The 24,218-nt window shown below is 53.0% G+C and overlaps 1 protein-coding gene across 5 annotated transcripts in view; it reads left to right on the top strand.

Annotated features, from left to right (window-relative positions):
• Positions 1 to 13,719, top strand: part of LRRTM4 (leucine rich repeat transmembrane neuronal 4) — a 472,503-nt gene extending 458,784 nt beyond the window's left edge. For 3 of the 5 annotated variants that reach the window (XM_064175477.1, XM_064175475.1, XM_064175476.1), the window contains 2 exons: positions 10,640 to 11,318; positions 12,977 to 13,719. In XM_064175477.1, the coding sequence (XP_064031547.1) occupies positions 10,640 to 10,861 (222 nt within the window). In that variant the 3' untranslated portion in view covers positions 10,862 to 11,318; positions 12,977 to 13,719. Of the gene's footprint in view, positions 1 to 10,639; positions 11,319 to 12,976 lie in introns of those variants that run through there. The other 2 variants (XM_064175474.1, XM_064175479.1) reach the window with 2 other exon arrangements.
• The last annotated feature ends 10,499 nt before the right edge of the window (positions 13,720 to 24,218 follow it).

Genomic DNA, 24,218 nt, shown 5'->3' with positions numbered 1-24,218 from the left:
GCACTGAAAGGGGCTTGGGAGGTGCAGAGCACAGGGCAGCACCTGGAGACTGCTTCTATGGAGGCTTTCCAGGCCTATCTGGATGTGTTCCTCTGTGCTCTGTGTTAGATAGTATTGTCCTTGCTTTGGCAAGGGGATTGGACTGGATGATCTCCTTGGGTCCCTTCCAGCCCCTAGCATCCTGTGATGCTGTGATCCCTTTGCCAGTTGAGGAGTGCCCTCAGAAAGCAGCAGGGATGCTGCTGCTGCATCCCTCCTCTGCTTGCCATACGGTCACAGACAAGCAGTGGCTGAAGGAGCTGCTCCTGTCACAGCAAGGAGAGGCACTGGGAACATGGAGCTGTTGCAGCACTTCATGTCCAAAAGTCTTGAGGCTTTCTACGAGCTTCAGTTAAAGGCCTCCTGTGCCTCTGGAGTGTCTTCTTTTGACATAGGTGGAGGAGGTGAACTGCATGCCTGGAATTGTGCCAGAGGAGGGTTAGGTTGGAGATGAGGCAAAAACTTCTTTGCTACAGCAGTGGTGAGGCATTGGCACAGGCTGCCCAGGGAGGTGGTGGAGCTGTGGGAGCTGAGCTGCAAAACTTGGCTGAGCTCTTTTAAAAGAGCTCTTCATGAACCTAAAGGGACAGACTCTGGGAGGTGCCTGACCACACAGGAGCCAGATGGCCCTGGCTGCTGTGCTGAGGAGGAGCAGGAGGTTGGGGTGAGCTGGAGCTGGGCTCTTCTCCCCAGGATCAGGTGATTGAAGGAGAAGAAATGGCCTGAAATTGTGCCAGGGGAGGGTTAGGTTGGAGATGAGTTGTGTTCAGTTTTGGGCTCCCCAGTTGAAGAGGGACAGGGATCTGCTGGAGAGGGTCCAGGGGAGGGCTATGAGGATGATGAGGGGACAGGAGGGCATGGCTGATGAGGAGAGGCTGAGGGCTCTGGGGCTGCTGAGTCTGGAGAAGAGAAGACTGAGAGGGGATTGAATCAATGTCTATAAATCTCTGAGGGCTGGGGGTCAGGAGGGGGGGACAGGCTCTGCTCACTGCTGCCTGGGACAGGACAAGGAGCAATGGGTGGAAGCTGCAGCACAGGAGATTCTGCCTCAACACAAGGGGAACTTTACTGTAAGGGTCCCAGAGCCCTGGCACAGGCTGCCCAGAGAGGTTGTGGAGTCTCCTTGTGTGGAGCCTTTCCAGGCCTGTCTGGATGTGTTCCTCTGTGCTCTGTGTTAGATAGGATTATCCTGCTGTGACAGGGGGGCTGGTCTGGATGATCTCCTTGGGTCCCTTCCAACCCCTAACATCCTGTGAGCTGGGAACCTGTGCTGAGGAAAAACTTCTTTGCTGCAAGAGTGGTCAGGGATTGGCACAGGCTGCCCAGGGAGGTGATGGAGTCCCCACCCCTGAAAGTGTCCAGGAAATCTGGGGCCATGGTTTGGTGGCCATGGTGGGGTTGGGTTGCTGGTTGCACTGGCTGGGCTTAGAGGCCCTTTCCAACCCAGTTGGTTCTGTGACCCTGCACAGCTGTGTCTGCTAGGGCTGTGCTCACAGCAGCAGGCTGCTGGCCCCTGGAGCTGAGCAGGGTGGGTTTTCCTTGGAGCTGAAGGGACCCCCTGAGCTCCCTGGGTGCCCAGGCTCTTCAGCAGGCAGGGTGTCACCCACAGCCAGGCACCCTCCTGCCAGCTCTTCACCCTCCCCACTAAATTACCTTCTCTCCCTCAACCTAAAATAGTAGTTCCCCTCTAGCTCTGCCCTCCTCTACCTTAACTTATGGTGCTGCAAGAGGCAGAGGCTGTTGCCTAACCTCTGAGGGCAGCTGGGGGGTTGCATCAATCCTCACCCCACTATGACTCACTTGTTGGTGCCTCTTGCAAACTGGGGGGGCTGCAGTTTCCCCTCGGCGTAGGCTCCTTGGGAGTGCCATATGGATCAGGAGGAGAAGCTGTCCCTTCTGCTGCCAGATTCATGTCCTCACCAGCCTGTTTGTGCCACTCGACTGCTGATTCCTCTGCTAAGAGACAGGGGAGGCAATTAAAGCCTTCTAATTTCTCCTGAGCAGGAGCCTGCTGAGCCATTCAGTATAAGAGGAGCTCCCTCCCGTGTCCGAGGAGGATCTGTAGTGCCAGCAGCTTCTTCCTCCTCACCCATAGGAGTGAATTTACCTCCCTGTTTTCTCAGGAGAGATCCCTAATTCCTTGAACCTGTGCTCAGGTCACAGGTGTGATGGTTTTGTGCTTGTCTTGTAGTTTTAGTCGTTCCTGATCACCAGCTTTGGATGTTGATGCTGTGGTGTGAAGTGCCTGGTCCCCAGATCAGGTGAAACAAGTGCTCTGTGTGTTGTCTTTCTTTCTGCCTCTGACTCTTTCTGGCTGTTGTCTGTGAAGAAGGGAGCCTTGTGGATTGTCTTGAGGTGGCCAAAAACTAACCCAAAGCAGGGTGGGTGTCAGGGGGATGGGCTCAGGCTTTGTTCAGTGGTGCCCAGTGCCAGGATGAGGGGTAACAGGCACAGACTTGACCATCAGAAGTTCCATCTGGCCAGGAGGAGGAACTCTTTTCATTTATGGGTGATGGAGCTCTGGAGCAGCAGCTCTGGAGCAGGCTGCCCAGAGGGGTATTGGAGCCTCCATCTCTGGAGAGATTCCAAACCTGATGGTTGGACTTGATAGTGGTGATAGGAGACAAAGACTCACTCTCCAGTGCCCCTACTTGTCACAGAGACAGCAGCAGTGCCTGTTAGCTGCTGCACTCCTTTATAGTGAGTGGTGGATGGAGCAGGTTTGTGATCACTGCGTGCCAGACCTCTCCAACCTCTCCTCCTCTCCCTCACTGCTGTTGTTCTTTGCTGAAAGGCTCAGGCTGCTGTTTCCCAAAGCCTCTGAGGGTGCTTCAGGCTCTCAGGTAGATTGGAAGGTCCAGCTCCAGGTCCAGCAATTTAGAAAGGTAGCTGAAGGTGGAAGTGTTGGAGGGCAGCAGAATGCTCTGTGGAAGCTATTAGTGCATTGCCAACTTGTGCTCTGCTCTTTCTTTTTGTTGCCTTGGAGACTTGGCTGGGGGGGGGACACCTTGGGCTTGTCCTGGTAGGTGCAGTACAAATCACAGAATCAGGCAGGGTTGGAAGGGACCACAAGGAGCAGCCAGTGCCAACCCCCCCTGCCATGCCCAGGGACACCCTACCCTAGAGCAGGCTGCACACAGCCTCAGCCAGCCTGGCCTCAAACACCTCCAGCCATGGGGCCTCAACCACCTCTCTGGGCAACCCATTCCAGCCTCTCACCACTCTCCTGTTCAACAATTTCCTCCTCACCTCCAGCCTCACTCTCCCCACCTCCAGCTTTGCTCCATCCCCCTCACTCCTGTCACTCCCTCACAACCTAAAAGTTTGGGCAGTCAGGGATGTGTGAGTAATCCAATGGCTGCTCTGCGAGGGGCTTTTGCCCACCCTTGGCAAGGGAAGTTGGCAAGGAGGTGCCTGCCACGTGGCTTGCTGCTGGCCTCCAAGCTGTGCCTCCTGGAAAAGCTCCTTCCACTTAGTGCCATGGTCTGGTTGGTTGGACAGGGCTGGGTGCTAGGCTGTGCTGGCTGAGCTTGGAGCTCTCCTCCAACCTGCCTGATTCTCTGATTCTATGATTCTAAGCTGCCCATGGTGGGAGCAGTGGTGGGGGTGGTGGTTTCCCTCCTCATCCCCAGAACAGCTCACTCAGCTAAAGAGGCCCTGAAGAGCTTTAGGCTGGCAGGGAGCTGTCCTTGTGTGATTGCAGAGCAGGATTAGGGAGTTATCTGTAGGGCAAGGGAGGGAAGCTTCAAATCCAGCTGGAAGTGTCAGCAGAGCCGACAGGTTGATGTTCTGCTGCAGTTTGAAACATGAAGAGCACTCAGCAAGGATGGCAGAATAAATCACACCAGTTAGGGGGCAGCCTGCAGAGCCTCCAGCTGCTGCAAACAAAGAAGGGCAATGTTTTAATGCCACACAAGAAAATGATCTTTTTGTTTCATTGATCTCCTTCCAAGGGAGGTTCTCAGCCCCTCTACTGGACCCTGGTGGGGACTCCACTTGTGGTAGAGTATTGAAGCTGCTTGTTGCCACTACAGAGCTGTTGTTAGGTTCATGGAATCATAGAATCAGGCAGGTTGGAAGAGAGCTCCAAGCTCAGCCAGCACAACCTAGCACCCAGCCCTGCCCAACCAACCAGACCATGGCACTAAGTGCCCCAGCCAGGCTTGGCTGCAACACCTCCAGCCACAGCCACTCCACCACCTCCCTGGGCAGCACATTCCAGTGCCAATCACTCTCTCTGACAACAACTTCCTCCTCACAGCCAGCCTAGACCTACCCTGCCACAGCTTGAGGCTGTGTCCCCTTCTGTTGCTGCTTGCCTGGCAGCAGAGCCCAACCCCACCTGGCTACAGCCTCCCTGCAGGCAGCTGCAGGCAGCAATGAGCTCTGCCCTGAGCCTCCTCTGCTGCAGGCTGCACCCCCCCAGCTCCCTCAGCCTCTCCTCCCAGGGCTGTGCTCCAGGCCCCTCCCCAGCCTTGCTGCCCTGCTCTCAACACCTTCCAGCACCTCAACATCTTTCTGCAGTGGAGGAGCCCAGAACTGGACACAGGAGTCAAGGTATGGCCTGAGCAGTGCTGAGCACAGGGGCAGAAGCAGCTCCCTTGTCCTGCTGCCCACACTGCTCCTGAGCCAGCCCAGGATGCCATTGGCTCTGCTGCCCACCTGGGCACTGCTGCCTCCTCTGCAGCTCCTCTCTCCCACCACCCCCAGCTCCCTCTCTGCCTGGCTGCTCTCAGCCACTCTGGCCCCAGCCTGTAGCACTGCTTGGGGAGCAGCTCTACAGTCACATCCCCTGCAGTGATGCTTGTTGAAGTTCTGCAGCTGTTCACTCTCTAACTTTTCCTGAGCTCTAAACACCTCTGTAAGAGCCCTGCAGGAGCAGCTGATGGCTGCACTTTGCTGTGCCCTGAGTCTCCCTGCATTGCTCACACCAAGCTCTCTTCTGACAGCCTGTGTCAATTTTTGGAATCCAATTTTCCCAGCCAGAAATACAAGAATTGACTAAGATTAATGACTCTCCTGTCAGTCTTTTGCAGCATTTAGCCTCCACACTTCCACTGATCCCAACTTTTCTTTACTAAGACATAATCTGAGACCTGCCAGCTGCAACCTTTCATCTCCAGGCTGGCTCTTGATAAAGGCTCCTGTGCCATGCGTGGAATCAGAGTCACAGAAGGTACTGGGCTGACAAAAGACCTTTAAGGGTCATCCAGTCCAACCCCCCTGCTGCCAGCAGGGACATCTGCAGATTGCTCAGAGCTCCTTCAAGCCTGATCTTAAATGTCTAAAGGGATGGAGCCTCCTCTACCTCCCTGGGCAATCTGCTCCAGCGATTCTCCATCCTCACAGTAAAGGACAACCCCTGCCCTGCTCCTGCTGCCACACCATTGCTGACCCAAGCCAGGATGCTGGTGGCTGTCTTGGCCACCTGGGCACACTCTGGCTCGTCTTAGAATCATAGAATCAGGCAGGTTGGAAGAGAGCTCCAAGCTCAGCCAGCCCAACCTAGCACCCAGCCCTGCCCAACCAACCACACCATGGCACTCAGTGCCCCAGCCAGGCTTGGCTGCAACACCTCCAGCCACAGCCACTCCACCACCTCCCTGGGCAGCACATTCCAGTGCCAATCACTCTCTCTGACAACAACTTCCTCCTCACATCCAGCCTCAACCTCCCCTGGCACAGCTTGAGGCTGTGTCCCCTTCTTCTGCTGCTGGCTGCCTGGCAGCAGAGCCCAACCCCACCTGGCTACAGCCTCCCTGCAGGTAGCTGCAGACAGCAATGAGGTCATCTGCTGCTGATCAGCACCCAGGGTCCTTTTCCACTGGGCAGTTTCCAGCCACTCTGCCCCAGTCTGGGGCATTCAGAGGGTTGTTGTGACCCGAGTCTGGACTCTGGTAGAGAGGAGCTGAAGATGAGGCAGCAGTGCCCAGGTGGGCAGCAGAGCCAGTGGCATCCTGGGCTGGCTCAGGAGCAGTGTGGGCAGCAGGACAAGGGAGCTGCTTCTGCCCCTGTGCTCAGCACTGCTCAGGCCACACCTGGAGTGCTGTGTCCAGTTCTGGACTCCTCCATTGCAGAGAGATGTTGAGGTGCTGGAAGGTGTTTGGAGAAGGGCAGCAAGGCTGGGGAGGGGCCTGGAGCAGAGCCCTGTGAGGAGAGGCTGAGGGAGCTGGGGGGGTGCAGCCTGCAGCAGAGGAGGCTCAGGGCAGAGCTCATTGCTGCCTGCAGGGAGGCTGTAGCCAGGTGGGGTTGGGCTCTGCTGCCAGGCAGCCAGCAACAGAACAAGGAGACACAGCCTGAAGCTGTGCCAGGACAGGTCTAGGCTGGATGTGAGGAGGAAGTTGTTGTCAGAGAGAGTGATTGGCATTGGAATGGGCTGCCCAGGGAGGTGGTGGAGTGGCTGTGGCTGGAGGTGTTGCAGCCAAGCCTGGCTGGGGCACTTAGTGCCATGGTCTGGTTGATTGGGCAGGGCTGGGTGCTAGGTTGGGCTGGCTGAACTTGGAGCTCTCTTCCAGCCTGCCTGATTCTATGATTCTTTCCAGGGCTTTCCTGGGCAGTGCATATTTGTGCCTCTTCCTGAAGGGAAAGGATTTCCTGAGCTGCCTCCAGAGGGGTGTTCCTGGGCTGTTAGCTGTGATGTTCCAGCAGTGTGAGATCCCCTGCAGTTGTTTATCCCTGCTCCATCAGCCTAATGTGCCCAATCAATCTGTCTCTAAGGTGAAGCTGTGTGCTCCACTAATCATGGAGCTCTGGTTGTCTATCTTGCTTATTTTTTCTTGCTCTAAATTATGAAGGGGGTTTAAAATGAACTCTGAATTTGATTTATCTACAGCTCTGATGCTAATTCAGCAAGGATGCCAGGGTGTTCTGAGGCTAAATATTAGCACTAATGAGAAAACATAGCTTCCACATTTTGTAACTCTTGAGTTTCAACTACAGATGGGCAACTTCTAAGGTTGCCTCTAATTTAATCATGGAATCATTAAGTAGGCAGCTACTTAACACCTCAGTCAGTTTTCCTGGCTTATGGAGTGCCAGGGAATGTGGAAGCTGGTCATGTTTAACAGCTGGAGAATATTCCTGCCTCATGGAGGGGTTTGGGAAGGAAAGGTGTCTGGCCTGGAGCCTTCTCTCCTCCTGGCTGAACAGCCCCAATTTCTTCAGGCTGGTTTTGTAACAGAGGTGCTGCAGCCCTCTGGCCATCTTCATGGAGTCAGACATCAGCAAGTTTGCAGATGACACTAAGCTGGGGGCAGCTGTGGCTGGGTTGGAGGGCAGAAGGGCTCTGCAGCAGGACCTTGACCACCTGGACAGATGGGCAGAGGCCAAGGGGATGGAGTTCAATAGCTCCAAGTGCAGGGTGCTGCACTTTGGCCACAGCAACCACATGCAGAGATACAGGCTGGGGTCAGAGTGGCTGAGAGCAGCCAAACAGAGAGGGATCTGGGGGTGCTGATTGATACCTGCCTGAACATGAGCCAGCAGTGTGCCCAGGTGGCCAAGAGAGCCAGTGGCATCCTGGCCTGCATCAGCAATGGTGTGGCCAGCAGGAGCAGGGAGGTCATTCTGCCCCTGTACTCTGCACTGGTTAGACCTCACCTTGAGTGCTGTGTTCAGTTCTGGGCCCCCCAGTTTAGGAGGGACATTGAGATGCTTGAGCATGTCCAGAGAAGGGCAACGAGGCTGGGGAGAGGCCTTGAGCACAGCCCTACGAGGAGAGGCTGAGGGAGCTGGGATTGGTTAGCCTGGAGAAGAGGAGGCTCAGGGCAGACCTCATTGCTGTCTGCAACTACCTGAGGGGAGGTTGTGGCCAGGAGGAGGTTGCTCTCTTCTCTCAGGTGGCCAGCACCAGAAGGAGAGGACACAGCCTCAGGCTGTGGCAGGGGAGATTTAGGCTGGAGGTGAGGAGAAAGTTCTTCCCTGAGAGAGTCATTGGACACTGGAATGGGCTGCCCGGGGAGGTGGTGGAGTCGCCGTCCCTGGAGCTGTTCAAGGCAGGACTGGACGTGGCACTTGGTGCCATGGTCTGGCCTTGAGCTCTGTGCTAAAGGGTTGGACTTGATGAGCTGTGAGGTCTCTTCCCACCTTGGTGATACTGTGACACTGTGATACTGTGATGGTCCCCCTTCTGGACCTTTTCCATCAGGTCCATGCCCTTGGTGTGTTGAGGGCTCCAGGACTGGACCCAGCAGTGCAGGTGAGGGCTGGGCAGAGCAGAGGGGCAGGATCCCCTCTCTCACCCTGTTGGCCAAGCTGCTTTGGATGCATTTTGGTTGTGTGGTTTCAGTCCCAGGAGATGGTACCTGAGAAATAGCTGGGAGGGAGCTGCTGTTTCTCCAGCGTTCAAGGATGCTGGTGAGGTCCTGCTCCTCTTGACTCCTGTTTGGGGAAGAGACTGAAACAAGCAGAGAGGGCTGCAGGCAGGCCCCAGGTGGGTGATGGACTGTGAGGGGTTGCTGGAGAGCCAGGACCTCCATCTCTTAGCTCTCCAGAGCACAAACAGTCCTTGGCTTTTACACAGTCATAAAGAGCTGCCTTGGAGGCTGAGGACAAATCCAAGCCTTGATAGGTTCTGGCATGGATGTTGCTGTATCCAGAGGGAGCTGCAGTTTCTTGCACCGAGGCTGAATTTGATCCACAAGTGAGCACAGTTGTCCCATCAAATCCCACCCAGCAGCTTGTCTTCTGCACTGCTGCCATTCAGCTGTCACCAAGTGACGTTTGCAGCTGAGTTCCAGCTAGTGGAAGAGTTCTGGAATCTCTCCAGCCCTCTGCAGAGCAGCAAGGAGAGGAATCTTAGCTGCTGAGGAGGCCCAAAGCAAGAGCAACACTGCACAGCTTCGATGAACTGAATGCCTTTGCTTTCCCCCTGCCTTGCTGCAGGAGGTTTGGCAGGCAGGGGAAAGCTGTGCTGAATTAACTCTGTGGTCTTCACTCAAAGCCCAGCCTGGAGAACAAAAAGGTGTTAGGCACAAGGCTGACTTGTGTGGGCTACCTCCAGCTGTAATGAGCTCAGGTTTTCCAGCAGTGTTGCAATAAACTCTTGCCAGCATCTCCTGCAGTGTGTGTTGGGTTTTTCCCCTAAGTGCATCTTTTCTTCCTCCTTGATCAGCTTCATCCCTTGCAGATGATCAAATTATCTGCAGAGATTTGTGCCTGATGCTGTGCCACAAATCATATTTAGCTGTGGGATTAACGTTTGCAAGCAGAGAACATTTGTGGGGAGAAGAAAAATCAGGAGGTGAGGGACTGGCAGTGTCTGAGCATTTAGTGAAAGAGGAAAGATGAGGCTGGGGAGAGATGGGACCAGGAGAGCTGATGCAGGCTTCCCATGTTCATCATCCTGGCTTTAGATTGGGTAGCAGGAAAAATTCATTGCTGCAAGAGTGGTCAGGGACTGGCACAGGCTGCCCAGGGAGGTGGTGGAGTCTCCATCCCTGGAGGTGCTCCAGAGCTGTGTGACCGTGGCACTTGAGGCTGTGGTTTGGTGGCCATGGTGGTGCTGGGTTGGTGTTGGCCTGGATGATCTCAGAGGCCTTTTCCAACCCCAGCAGTTGTGTGACTCTATGCAGATGATAATCTGAAAGCCTCAGAGGTTCACCCTGCTGCAGGAGCTGTGTGCAGAGCACCTTTGTGACACCAAGCTAGGAGCAGCTGTGGAGCTGTTAGAGGGTAGGAGAGCCCTGCAGAGGGACCTGGCCAGGCTGCATGGGTGGGCAGAGGCCAAGGGGATGAGACTGAACAAGGCCAAGTGCAGGGTTCTACACTTTGGCCACAACAACCCCAAGCAGTGCTGCAGGCTGGGGCCAGAGTGGCTGAGAGCAGGCAGGCAGAGAGGGAGCTGGGGGTGCTGGGAGAGAGGAGCTGCAGAGGAGGCAGCAGTGCCCAGGTGGGCAGCAGAGCCAATGGCATCCTGGGCTGGCTCAGGAGCAGTGTGGGCAGCAGGACAAGGGAGGTTCTTGTGCCCCTGTGCTCAGCACTGCTCAGGCCACCCCTTGAGTGCTGTGTCCAGTTGTGGGATCCTCAAGTCAAGAGAGATGTTGAGGTGCTGGAATGTGTTGAGAGAAGGGCAGCAAGGCTGGGGAGGGGCCTGGAGCACAGCCCTGTGAGGAGAGGCTGAGGGAGCTGGGGGGGTGCAGCCTGCAGCAGAGGAGGCTCAGGGCAGAGCTGATTGCTGCCTGCAGCTGCCTGCAGGGAGGCTGTAGCCAGGTGGGGTTGGGCTCTGCTGCCAGGCACCCAGCAACAGAAGAAGGGGACAGAGGCTCAAGCTGTGCCAGGGCAGGTCTAGGCTGGATGTGAGGAGGAAGTTGTTGTCAGAGAGAGTGATTGGCATTGGAATGGGCTGCCCAGGGAGGTGGTGGAGTGGCTGTGGCTGGAGGTGTTGCAGCCAAGCCTGGCTGGGGCACTTAGTGCCATGGTCTGGTTGGTTGGGCAGGGCTGGGTGCTAGGTTGGGCTGGCTGAGCTTGGAGCTCTCTTCCAGCCTCTGGTTGATTCTGTGATTCTCTGTGCTGAGCACCCCCGGGGCTGGGGGCTGCAGGCACAGTGTCCCCAGCACCTGCTCACACTTTGCTCTCTTCTACTCTCCTTTCCCTGGCGCAGGTTCCTCACCACATGAAGACTTTACCCTACTACAGCTACGACCAGCCAGTGATTGGGTACTGCCAGGCTCACAAACCTCTCCACGTCAACAAGGGGTACGACAGCATGGCCAGGGAGCAGGCAGAGACAACCAACCTGGACCTGAGCCGGGACCACAGCTTCATCGCCACCATCGCGCGCTCGGCCGCCCCTGCCATCTACATCGAGAGGATACCCAACTGACAGCAGCTGCTGCCCAGGCACCTGCCAGGGCACGGTGATGGAGAGGAGGGCAGGCAACCCCCAACCTACCCTTCCCCTTCCAGATGCTCCACCAGAGAACCCAGAGCAGGGAAGGGGAGAAGGTGAACTCCACCCACACAGAGACTTTTATCCTGCGGGGATGCAGCAGCTGAGAACTTGAGGATTTTTTTTTTTCCCTTTGCTTTAAAACTTTCCAACCCAAAAGAATTCCTCAGTGTAAATAACCAGAAGAGAATTGTCCTGTTCTTAGTAAAAAGCAAAAAAAAAACCAAAAACAAAAACAAAACCCCCCCCAACTCCCCCCCCCCCCCCCCCAAAAAAAAGAACAACCCAATGGAAGCAAACAAAAACAGACATGAAAGGGATGGAGGCAGAGTTCTGTTTGTAGGTTTGGGTTTTCTACACTGCACTGGTCCAGGGAAGGAGAACCCCACAGGTAAAGGTGCACAGGGAATGGGGAGGGCAGCAGCTGGGCGTGGGGGGGGGGGGGGTGGGATGTGAGGGGATGGGTCTGGCTCAGCCATGGGTCCTTAGGAGATGTTTATTTACTCTTCAGAGAGTTGCTGAACCGTTTGGGGGTTGTTGTTCTTTTTAAACACGAGCAGAGGAATCAATTTGCTTTTTCCTTCTTTTGGTTTTCCTTTTTTCCCTTCTTTTTTTAATTTTTTTTCCCCTTTTTTCCTCTTTTCCTTTTTTTTTTCCCTTTTCCTTCTTTTTTTCCCTTTTCCTTCTTTTTTTCCCCTTTTCCTTCTTTTTTTTCCCCTTTTCCTTCTTTTTTTCCCCTTTTCCTTCTTTTTTTCCCCTTTTCCTTCTTTTTTCCCCTTTTCCTTCTTTTTTCCCCCTTTTCCTTCTCTTTTTCCCCTTTTCCTTCTTTTTTCCCCTTTTCCTTCTTTTTTCCCCCTTCTATTTTTCCCCTTTTCCTTCCTTTTTCCCCTCTTTTCCTTCTTTTTTTCCCCTTTTCCTTTTTTCCCTTTTCCTTCTTTTTTCCCCTTTTCCTTCTTTTTTTCCCTTTTCCTTCTTTTTTCCCCTTTTCCTTCTTTTTCCCCCCTTCTATTTCTTTCCCTTTTCCTTCCTTTTCCCCCCCTTTTCCTTTCTTTTTCCCCCTTTTCCTTTTTTCCCCTTTTCCTTCTTTTTTTCCCCTTTTCCTTCTTTTTCCCCCTCTTTTTCCTTCTTTTTTTCCCCTTTTCCTTTTTTCCCCTTTTTTCCTTCTTTTTTTTCTTTTCCATTTTCCCCTTTTCTTTTTGCTTTTTCCTTCTTTTTTTCTTTTTTCCTTTTCCTTCTTTTTTTCTTTTTCCTTCTTTCCACTTTTCCTTTTTTCCCCTTTTTCCTTCTTTTTTCCCCTTTTTCCTTATTTCTCCCTTTTTCTTTCTTTTTTTCTTTTTCCTTTCCATTTTTAACTTTTTCCTTGTTTTTCTTCTTCCTTCTTTTTTTCTCCTTTTTTTCCTTTTTCCTTATTTTTTCTTTTCTCCTTTTTTTCTTTTTCCTTCTTTTTTTCTCTTCTTTTTCTTTTTCCTTATTGTTTTTTCCCTTTCCCTTCTTTTTCCCTTATTCCTTCCTTTTTTATTTTTCCTTATTTTTCCTTTTCCTTCTTTTTTTTCCTTTTTCTGTTTCTCTTCTTCCCTTTTCCTTCTTTTTTTCTTTTTCCTTTTTTCTTTCTTTTTTCCTCCTTTTTCCTTCTTTTTTCCTTTTTTCCCTCCTTTTTCTTTTTTCTTTTTCTTTTTTCCTCCTTTTTCCTTCTCTTTATCTCCTTTTTTCCTTTTTCTCCTTTTTCCTCCTTTTTCCTTCTTTTTTCTCCTTTTTCCTTCTTCTTTTCCCACCTTTTTTCCTCTTTTTCCTTTTTCCTTCTTTTTTCCCTTTTTCCTTCCTTTTTCCCTCCTTTTCCCTTCTTTTTCTTTTTTCCTTCTTTTTTTCCCCTTTTCCTTCCTTTTTCCTCCTTTTTTTTTCTTTTTCCTCCTTTATTTTCTTATTCCTTTTCTTTTTTCCCTTTTTCCTTTTCTTTTTTCCCTTTTTCCTTTTCTTTATTTCCTTTCTCCTTTTCTCCTTTTCCTTTTTATTTTTTCCCTTTTCCTGTTGTTTTTTTTTCCCATTTGGAAGTTCTTTTTTTTACTTTTTTTTTTTTGTTGTTGCCTTTTTTATTTGTTTGGTTTGGTTTGGTTTGAGTTTGGGTTTTTTTGGTTGTGTTGTTGTGTTTTTTTTTTTTCTCAGTGGTCAAATATTGATGCTTCAAACTTCAGCCGTGGGCATTACAGCTTCTGTTGAACCAAAAGGACACTGGCAGTGGATGCAGCAGAGCCCAAGAACCTGGGGTGCATGTACATTTCAGACACAGGCTGTACACCCTGGAGGGGTGCTTTGGATTCCTACTCTCTTTCCTTGTGCTTCATTGTTGACACTACAAATCCTTTCTTGAGGGGCTCTAAACAAGAGTGGAGAAGAGGCCATGGAGCAACAACTCTGCTCTTCACAGTGCTCCTGGAGCCAAGCTCATGGATGTTTGGGAGCCCAGCTGGAAGTGTGATGTGCTTGGAATGGCTCAGAAGGCTGACAAAAATCAGAGCAAGAGCCTTTGGTGAAACTCACTGGCACAAGTCCTTACACCACAGGAGAATGTGTGACCTTGGGGCTTTTTGTTTTGGCTTTGGTTTGGAGTTTTGGGGCTTTTTTTTTTTTTTTAATTAATTATTCTGATCAGTTAGGTTTTTTTGTGTAGTTTTTATCAATAAAAAAGAGAAAGAGCAAACAAACACAAACAGGCAAACAGCAACAGCAAAGAAGAAGAAAAGTGGTGGAAAAAAAAATAAAACATAATTATTTTGTGGTTGGGACACCACAGCAGAGCTGCTGTTTGAATGATTTCTCTTGTGGGGGTGGGGGGGGTTGTGACCTGGGGGACTGTGGTGATGGATTGTGCAAAATTGATCACCTGGATTGGTTTTGATATGCAGGCAAAGGTTGTTTGTAACTACCAGCATAGTTTATTAACATTAAAGCTTTGAATTGGAGAATCAGGCAGGTTGGAAGAGAGCTCCAAGCTCAGCCAGCACAACCTAGCACCCAGCCCTGCCCAGCCAACCAGACCATGGCACTAAGTGCCCCAGCCAGGCTTGGCTGCAACACCTTCAGGGGCAGTGACTCCACCACCTCCCTGGGCAGCCCATTCCAGTGCCAATCACTCTCTCTGACAACAACTTCCTCCTAACATCCAGCCTCAACCTGCCCTGCCACAGCTTGAGGCTGTGTCCCCTTCTTCTGTTGCTGGCTGCCTGGCAGCAGAGCCCAACCCCACCTGGCTACAGCCTCCCTGCAGGCAGCTGCAGGCAGCAATGAGCTCTGCCCTGAGCCTTCTCTGCTGCTCAGGAGCAGTGTGGGCAACAGGACAAGGGAGCTGCTTCTGCCCCTGTGCTCAGCACTGCTCAGGCCACCCCTGGAGTGCTGTGTCCAGTTCTGGGCTCCTGAATTGCAGAGAGATGTTGAGGTGCTGGAAGGTGTTGAGAGAAGGGCAGCAAGGCTGGGGAGGGGCCTGGAGCACAGCCCTGTGAGGAGAGGCTGAGGGAGTGGGGGTCTGACCTGCCTCCCCTCCAGCCTTGCCTCTTGCAAAGACCTCAAGGAACAGTTTTGGCTTTGAAGCAGCTCAGTTGATTTACTTGGCTTGTCTAAGAACAGCTTAAGAGGTGATTTGAGCAGAGGAGGGAAGAAGGGGGAGAAGCTTTTTTGTACTGGAGAGGAGTTGTACTGGAGGGGAGTTGTACTGGAAGGGGTTTGTACTGGAGAGGTTTTGTACTGGAGGGGAGTTGTACTGATGGGGAGTTAGTTGTACTGGAGAGGGTTGTACTGGAGGAGGTTTGTACTGGAAGGGGTTTGTACTGGAGGGGAGTTGTACTGGAGAGGTTTTGTACTGGAGAGGGTTATAGTGGAGGAGGTTTGTACTGGAAGGGGTTTGTATTGGAAGTGGTTTGTACTGGAGAGGTTTTGTACTGGAGAGGGTTATAGTGGAGGAGGTTTGTACTGGAAGGGGTTTGTATTGGAAGTGGTTTGTACTGGAAGTGGTTTTTACTGGAGAGGTTTTGTACTGGAGAGGGTTATACTGGAGGAGGTTTGTACTGGAAGGGGTTTGTACTGGAGGGGAGTTGTACTGGAGAGGTTTTGTACTGGAGGGGAGTTGTACTGATGGGGAGTTAGTTGTACTGGAGAGGGTTGTACTGGAGGAGGTTTGTACTGGAAGGGGTTTGTACTGGAACAGGTTTGTACTGGAGAGGGTTTTTACTGGAGGGGGTTTGTGCTGGAGGATGTTTTGCTGCTTCTGTGGGACTGCAGAAGCTGTCCCAGGTGCAAGCCCTGTGCTGGAGCTAAAGCACTGCAGTCAGAACGTCAGGGGGTGTGTTTTTGAGCTGGGGCTGGCTTAGCACATGCTGAATGTTGTGATTGTCTCAAGCAGGGTGCAGGTGCCCAGAAGAGCTCCCTGGATCTCTGGCCATGCTGAGTTGTGCCACCCAGCTGATGTTCCTCACCTCTGTGCCTCCTGCCTGGAAACCTTACCTGTTTTTCTCTGTCAGGAAAGGAGGAACACGTCTGGATGTGTGCACTCTGTGTGTTAGGCAGCTTGCAGGAGGCCATGGACCTGCTGAGTCAACCTGGAGGATGGAAGGTAACATATCTGGAATGAGGAATGAGCCAGGAAATGAAAAGAAAATGGAGTGGAAGGCTCACTGATGGGTTTGCAGCCTGCTCTGTCAGGCATCTCCATAGCTGTCAGCTTTAGCAGTGCTGTGGGTGGAGGGGGAAAAGCTGCTGGGAACTGATTTCCTTCCAATTGAGTTTCCACCAGTGACCCCCACAGCTGAAAGTGGAAGGACTCCTGTGGAGTGCTGTGAGCAGCAGAGTGAGCTTCCAGAGGCATCTCCAGTCCCATGGCATTGCCACGCTCCTGAAAGCTGAGGATGGTGATGCTTTATCACAAGGCTCATTGCCCCCTCCCTGGGGGGGTGTTCAAGGCCAGCCTGGGCTGCTGGAGGTGTCCCTGCCTGTGGCAGGGGTGTGGGGCTGGGTGAGCTCCAGTCCCTGCCACTCTGAGCCTGTGTTAGACCCAGGAGAGACAAACCCTGCAGTGTCCCTGAGGATTCCTCTCCTAGCTAACAGCAAAGAGGCCCTCACTGAAGAGAGCTCCTGACTGGGTGTTTGCTGCTGATGGCATCTTTATGGTCCTTGCCCCCTGGCTGAGTGCCACAGAGCTCCCAGGGATGGCTGTGGTCAGGCCCAGGGCTGTGCAGTGCCCAAGCAGCACAAACCAAACCCCATCAGGGCTGACCTTCAGACCGGCTGCTGAACTGCAAAAGACAACAACTGATGTGATCAAATAACAGCTTCTGGAACACTCTGGGGGGGAAATGGGCTGCTGCCTGCCTCTGCAGCTGATAATTGCCTTGCAGGTGTCAGTAGGGCACTGAAATTATCCTGTCCTGATAATGCTGTGGGTAGGATCTGCAGGCAAGGGGGAAAAAAAGAGTCTGTAAAAGCAGTCTGCCACTTGGAATGATTTCCAGGGCTGGCAACACTTTGCTCTGAGCTTTAGACATCTTCTGGAAGGAGCTGCCCTTTTCTGTAATGAACTGGAAGTGTGCTGAAGGCTGATAAAGAGTTTTATCTCCAACCCCCACTGGAAGAGAGTCCCTGAGGACTGGGGCTGGTTGTGCACGGAGATGCTTCTGCAGAGACCTCCAAGCTGCACGGAGATGGAAGGGGCTAAGTGCTGGAGGGGCTTCATGTTTGGTGGCTCCTTTCAATGTCACTCTTGAGATGCTGTGTGAAGGAGAGAGGTTTGGAGGCTTGCTCTCTTCCTTGTCACTACAAGTCCTTCTTGGGCTCTAAAACAAGGAGTGGAGAACAGGTCATGAAGTGACACCTTTGCTCTTCACGGAGAGCTGGAGCCAAGCTCATGGATGTTTGGGAGCCAAACAGGCTCTAAGTCCATCAAGCCTTAAATGAAGAGAAGGAAATGAGCTGTCTGCTGTTGCTGCCCATGCACAAGTGTTGGAATGCATCCTGCAAACAGGAGGAGCCATAAGGAAGGCTCTCTCAGGTTCTGTCAAGCTTAGGGCAAGAACACAGAAGCTTCCACCTAAAGATAAGGGAAAAAACTTCTTTGTGGCCTCCTCTGGACTCTCCCTGACAGTTCCATGTGCTGGGACAAAGAAGAATTTGGTAGATAGATCAAAAGGAGAAGGAGGAAACACAGAACTTCACCAGCCTGGGGTCCTGAGTGGGGCAGCAGCAGCAGCAGACATCCCTGCTCCTGGTGCAGTTCGCTCTGCAGTGCCCAATGCCCACTGCTTGCTTTGCTGCCCTGTGGCTGCCTTTTAATCATGGGTGGGCAGGTTAAACTAAATGAGTCTACAGAAGGGAATGCTCTGGGTGGTTACTGGAGCCAGGGGACACATCCCAGCTCTGTCATTACCAGGCAAAGACATTTCCTAGCGTGGCAGGAATAAATCTGCAGGGTTCTCTCCCATGAAGTCGCTGCCAAGCAGCCCTCCAGTGCCTGCTCAGCGCTTCTGAGGTCTTCAGTGAACTGCAAGCAGGGATGTGAACATTATCAGCCAGCTGCAAAGACACAGAATCACAGAGTCAGGGAATGGCTTGGGTTGGAAAAGCCCTCTGAGGTCCTCCAGTGCCACCTCCAACCCAGCACCACCGTGGCCACTAAGCTGTGAGCAGCAGCAGTGGCAGCTGTTAGGTGCCTGAACAACGCTCAGGTAGATACAGAGAATCAGAGAACTGCTTTGGTTGGGAAAGACCTCTAAGATCATTGAGTCCAACTATTGACCTAACACCACCATGGCCATCAAACCATGTCCCAGAGTGCCCTGTCCACATGTTTCTTGAACACCTCCACAGATGATAGCTCCACCACCTCCCTGGGCAGCCTGTTCTGATGCCTGACCAGCAAGCACTGCCTGTGTAACTTGGGTTTGCTTTGGGTGTGTGACTCAGCTGCAGGTAAGAGAAGCTCCTAAATGGCTACAGCTAAGCTGCTAAATGCATTCCTGATCCTTTGAGTAATTTTGGTCCTTATTTTTAATTTTTATTCTCTAGGAAATGCCCAAACTTGGGCAGAAAAGGAAGAGTCCTTCCCAGCTCAGCAGCAACTGGAACACTGCGTCTGCAAGGCAGCCCCGAGCAGCTCAGGAGTCAGTCAGAGCCTCTCAGGGAGCCAAGATGCAGCTGCTCGCAGCCCCTGGCCAAGCAGCAGCTGATGTCATCCCTGCTGCACTCCTGTGGGCACTGGACCAAGGCCTGGCTTGGTGTTTTGGGAGCTGGTGCCCTTGGGCAGCAGCAGAGAGTGAGGGGCTGCTGGGGGCCCTACTGCCCCAGCTGCTTGGGCTCAGCTGCTTCTGACCCTGCTACCACTTCCCAAAATGCCCTTGGCAACAGCACTGTGCCTTCTGGATTCCTCCCTAGCAGGTCACTTGTCTCACTTCTGTCCAGGCTGTATCAGTGGGATGAGGCTCAGCAAGGCCAAGTGCTGGGTCACAGCAGCTCCTTGCAGGAAGGCAGGGCAGGGAGGCAGCAGGACAGGAGGAGATGGCCTCAAGCTGCACAGAGGGGCTGTGGGTTGGATATCAGGGAAAATGTCTTTGCTGCAAAAGTGGTCAGGAACTGGCACAGGCTGCCCAGGGAGGTCGTGGAGTCCCCATCCAGAAACCTGTGGCCATGGCACCTGGGGACAGGGTTTTGTGGCCGTGGTGGTGTTGGGTTGGGCTGGATGATCTCTGGCACACATTGTCCAGGGATGTTGTGGATGCTCCCTCCCTGGAGGGGTTCAAGGCCAGGTTGAATGAGGTCCTGAGCAACCTTTCTAGTGAGAGGTGTCCCTGCCTATGGCAGAGGCTTGGAACTGGATGAGCCTTGAGGTCCCTTCCAACCTAAGCCATTGTATGAGCTCAGAGGCCTTTTCCTTCCTTGATGCTTCCCTGGTTCCAGTTGTGAGCTTTTCAGGGCAGAGCCTGCATCTCCTGCCCAGCCTTGCTCTCTGTGCTCACTTCTGGAGCAAGTGAAACACAAAGCAGCAGTAAAGTCAGAGAACCCCTCCCTGCCTTCCCTCTGCCCTGTGTGTGTCCCCCCCCACTCCCCAGTGATATTTTGTGTGCTAAAAAGGCAACCAAATCAGGCTGGCAATGCAGAGCCTCTGGGAGCTTGTGACTTTCAATCAGTGCCTCGGACTCCCCAGTGATCTGAAGGACTCTTATTTCCTAGCAGTGTGCTCAGAGCAGCAGGGGTGAGAGGCTCTTGATGGGTTGATGAAGAAGGCAAAAGAAGGAATTTTTTTTCCACCCAAGTCCTCCAGGAATTCAGAGTTCACAAAGGGGGCAGGCAGGCAGGCAGGCAAGCACAGACATGGCTCTAGGGGTTCTGCTGGGTGAGAAAATGCAGGTCCCAAGAGTTTAGAGCAAAGCTCTTTTTATGTCACAGCCTTGGGACTTGCTTGGTCGTTGGGGGTGGGTTTGCAGGGGAAGAGTCACAGCTGCAGGTTGCAGTCGTTGGAAGCAAAAGGGTTGGCCAAGTTCAGAGAAGAGTGGCAACACCTGGGTTGGAAAAGCCATCTGGAGGTCAGCTACATCAGCTGAATAGAGAGGTCACAGCTGAGGCAGGTTGCTCCTGGCCTCTTCTGCCTGCCCAGCACCTGCAGGGAGGAGGTTTTGTGGTTTCAGTTATGAGGGACAGCTGAGGGACCTGGGCTGGGTCAGTCTGTAGAAAAGGAGGGTCAGGACAAACCTCATTGTTCTCTGCAGCTCCCTGAGGTCAGCTTCTCCCCAGCAACTAGCAGTAGAGTGGTGGTCTGTGGTAGGGCAAGAGGCAGTGGATGCAAGCTGGAACCCAGGAGGTCTCACTTGACCTTAAGGAGAAACTTCTTGGATGTGAGGCTGCTGGAGCCCTGGAGCAGGCTGCTCAGAGAGGCTGTGGAGTCTCCTTCTCTGGTGAGCTTCCAAATCCACCTGGATGTCATCATCCTGGACAAGCTGATCTGAGGTGAACCTGCCCTTGGCAGGAGTGCTGGACTCAGTGATCCCCAGAGGTCCCTTCCCATGACTCTGACGCTGGGATTCTGCCATGGGTGAGTAGCAGAGGCCAAGGCTGTTCTTTGGGAGGGGGGAGGCTGGGTTGGAGCTGGAGTGGGCACAGAGAGGGGCAATGAGGCTGGGGAGAGCTTTGGCAAACATGACCTATGAGGAGGGGCTGGGGGTGTTTAGTCTGGAGAAGAGGAGGCTGAAAGGGACCCTTAGTGCCCTCTACAACTACCTAAAAGGAGGTTGCAGTGAGGCTGGAGCTGGTCTCTTCTCCCCAGTTACTAATGACAGGACAAGAGGAAATGGCCTCAAGTTGCATCAGGGCAGGTTTAGGTTGGCTGTTGGGAGGAAGCTCTTTCCTGAGCACTGGCACAGGCTGCCCAGGGAGGTGCTGGAGTCACCATCCCTGGAGGTGTTTAAAGGAGAGTGGCTGTGGTGCTTGAGGCTGTGGTCTGGTGATGAAGGCTGCTGGGATGCAGGTTGGACTGGCTGACCCTGGTGGTCCTTTGCAACCACAGTGATTCCTGGTGCTGAGATGCTGTGCTGAGGGGTTTGGGTTAGCCAAGGACTTGTCAGTGTGGAACTCATGATTTGACTTAGAGGATCTTGAAGGGCTTTTCCCATCTGAGAAGTTCTGTGAGTCTGTGTTTGGGCTTGCTGAGCAGAGAGGTCTGCTCCAACCTGAGTGCTTTAGTGGCTGTGGTGGGGTTTGGGTTGATGGTTGGACTCCTGCAACCCAAAGAACCCTCTGGTTCTGTGCCACAGCTGTGGAGCTCAGCAGGGCAGACCCCTTCTGTCAAGCCCTGTGGTGGGGAGAGGAACAACTGGAAGCTGTGGGCTGCAGGTGGTGACTGATGGTGCCTGCTCTCCTCCACTTGCTCTATCTGTGCTGTATTTATGTCACATTATGTCAGGGAAACTGTTGGCAAACACTCATCAAGTATTTATTGGACATGCCACTGTTTGTTCAGTGATTTATAAATCAATGCTCCAAAGTGTGAAGTGGTGACAGAGTTTCAGATAAATTCTTTGCAAAAATATTTGCTGTGCATCAATAATTCTGCTATTAATTGGCTCACAATTTATCTGCAAGCGCTTTGGGAGCGATTTACACTCCATGCTCTCCCTACTCCTCGGGTTTGCAGCCTGGCTCAGGGTATGGCTGGGACCTCCTTGGGGCTTCACACTCACAATTCAGGCCAGAACTGAATCTGTCCCTGCTTTGTGCCTTAGAAAGTGGCTGTAGAAGGGTTTGGCAAGCAAGAGCAAGGGGAAGTAAGGAGAGGTGCAGGGGAAGGCAGAATAAGCCCTGAGAGCCTTCAGCAGCAGCCAGCTCAGACCCAGGCATAGAATAGAATCAAGCAGGTTGGAAGAGAGTTCCAAGCTCAGCCAGTCCAACCTAGCACCCAGCCCTGCCCAACCAACCAGACCATGGCACTCAGTGCCCCAGCCAGGCTTGGCTTCAACACCTCCAGCCACAGCCACTCCACCACCTCCCTGGGCAGCCCATTCCAGTGCCAATCACTCTCTCTGACAACAACTTCCTCCTAACATCCAGCCTCAACCTGCCCTGGCACAGCTTCAGGCTGTGTCCCCTTCTTCTGTTGCTTGGTGCCTGGCAGCAGAGCCCAACCCCACCTGGCTACAGCCTCCCTGCAGGCAGCAATGAGCTCTGCCCTGAGCCTGCTCTGCTGCAGGCTGCACCCCCCAGCTCCCACAGGTTGCTTTTGGCCTTTTCTGCCTGCCCAGCAACTGCAGTGAGAGGATTCTGTGGTTTCAGCTACGAGGAGCAGCTGAGGGGCCTGGGCATCAAACCATGTCCCAAGTGCCACGGAGCACCTCCAGGCATAGGGACTCCACCACCTCCCTGGGCAGCCTGTGCCAGTCCCTGCCCACTCTAAACTTGAAAGAATTTGCCATTTTGGGGAGAGACATCAAGGAAAAGAAACAGTTAATTGTTTTTCCTAGGGAGCAGTGGAGCATGGCAGAAGTCTGCTTTTAAAGGCCATAAAGAACCCTTTGTCAATGAAGAAAATACTTAGCCTGGGCTTTTGTATAGATTAAGCTGCAGTATTTTAGGCTCCATCGTTGGTATTGAGGTTTTTCAGGAGAGGTTTCAACCTTCTCAAAGGCATCAATATTAGAAAAGCAGAAGCAAGTTGGTTTACAAACTGCTCAGTTGTGTTAAATTATGTATGGGTACTGGTGGAGCAAACAACAAATCGATAGCTGGTGGGAGCTGAGCTCTGCAAGGAAATGTCAGCAGCTCTGCTGCTCCTCTGGTGCCCAGCAAATGGTTTGGGCTCTCTTCTGAAGGGTTTTGCTCAGTATTGGCTTTTACTTTGTGCTGAATGCTCCTGGAGGAGCCTCAGCTCCTCTGCTTGAGCCTCGGTGAAGGCTTTGCAGAGAGAATCATAGAATCAAGCAGGTTGGAAGAGAGCTCCAAGCTCAGCCAGCACAACCTAGCACCCAGCCCTAGCCAATCAACCAGACCATGGCACTAAGTGCCCCAGCCAGGCTTGGCTTGAAGACCTCCAGGGATGGTGTCTCCAGGGACAGAGCTTGGAAGTTACTCAGGGCAGTGGCAGTGCAGTGCTGGGCAAGCTGCTGCTCTCTGCAGGGTGGCCACTGGGGTCGGATGGGCACTAGGATTGGGTGGCAAGCTGCTGCTCACTGTGTGGTGGCCACTGGGGTTGGGTGGCAAACTGCTGCTCACTGTGTGCTGACCACTGGGGCTCGGTGATGTGGCAGCAGGTACACGACCATGTGCATTTCCCAGTGGATCATCCACCTGTGAGATGAGCAGAGGACAAACCTCCATCTCCCCACCCCAGCAGCTCTCCAGATGGAAACCAGCCCCCAGTGCTGGCTCTGCTCAGCTTCCCTGGCCTGAGCCCTGCACCATGCTGTGGGTGGGCCTGGGGCCCTGCCTGGAGAGGAGGTGCTGCTCTCCTCTGCCTCCTGGGCAACTTCTGCAGACACTTCAGCACTTGTTCAGAGGGAGAGCCTTGATGTTTTCTCCCATTGCTGATTGCAGGGGCAGGAGGGGTGTAGGGAATGAGCTCTGTCAGTTCTGAAGCGCTGCTGTGCTGCTCCAGTTGAATTCTGGTTAAGAGCCCTTTCATTATTAATGCAGGGAGGAAGTCTTCTCTAATGACCCTTGGGACATGCCAAAGTGCTTTAAGATCACTTTGGGCAGTCAGGAATGTGTGAGTAATCCAATGGCTGCTCTGCGAGGGGCTTTTGCCCACCCTTGGCAAGGGAAGTTGGCAAGGAGGTGCCTGCCACGTGGCTTGCTGCTGGCCTCCAAGCTGTGCCTCCTGGAAAAGCTCCTTCCACCCTTTCCTTGCAGCCTCTCCTCTTTTGGATTCCATTTCCCCTCTGCCAGCACAGAAGCCTCCAAAGTGAAGGCAGAAGCTGGTGAAAGGCCTGGAGCAGAGCCCTGTGAGGAGAGGCTGAGGGAGCTGGGGGGGTGCAGCCTGCAGCAGAGGAGGCTCAGGGCAGAGCTCATTGATGGCTGAAGCTGCCTGCAGGGAGGCTGTAGCCAGGTGGGGTTGGGCTCTGCTGCCAGGCAAGCAGCAACAGGACAAGGAGACACAGCCTCAAGTTGTGCCAGGGCAGGATGTTAGGAGGAAGTTGTTGTCAGAGAGAGTGATTGGCACTGGAATGGGCTGCCCAGGGAGGTGGTGGAGTGGCTGTGGCTGGAGGTGTTGAAGCCAAGGCTGGCTGGGGCACTTAGTGCCATGGTCTGGTTGGTTGGGCAGGGCTGGGTGCTAGGTTGTGCTGGCTGAGCTTGGAGCTCTCTTCCAACCTGCTTGATTCAGAAGTGTCTCTGGAGCAAATCAGGGGAGGTGAGAGCTGCTTGTCTCCTGTAGCATTTGCCCACCTGGCGTGGCACAGCCACACTCAATGGGCTGTGAGCAGCTAAAGTGCAGAGATGGTAGTGGGAGAAAAAAAAACCACAAAAACAAACCAAAAAGGAAACCTCAAGCCCCAAAGGCTTTGCTTTGCTCCCTGGAGATTATTTAGGAAGGAAAATGATTGTGACCAGATGTGTGTGGGTGCAGGGAGGAGATGCTGTGGGCTTGCAGAGCTGATGGCAAATTGAGAGTGGGCAAATGAGATTAGAGTGACTTGGATGGCTCCATGCAAGAGCAGTGGGTGTGTGCTGGAGCCTCACGGGGCTGCTCTGGAGGTGTGCTGGCACCTTGGGTAGCAGCATAGAATCGACCAGAGGCTGGAAGAGAGCTCCAAGCTCAGCCAGTCCAACCTAG

This window comes from Pogoniulus pusillus, chromosome 42 (genome assembly GCF_015220805.1).
Source record: "Pogoniulus pusillus isolate bPogPus1 chromosome 42, bPogPus1.pri, whole genome shotgun sequence".
Classification (NCBI taxonomy): Eukaryota; Metazoa; Chordata; class Aves; order Piciformes; family Lybiidae; genus Pogoniulus; species Pogoniulus pusillus.
This window is presented reverse-complemented; position numbering and strand designations above follow the sequence as displayed.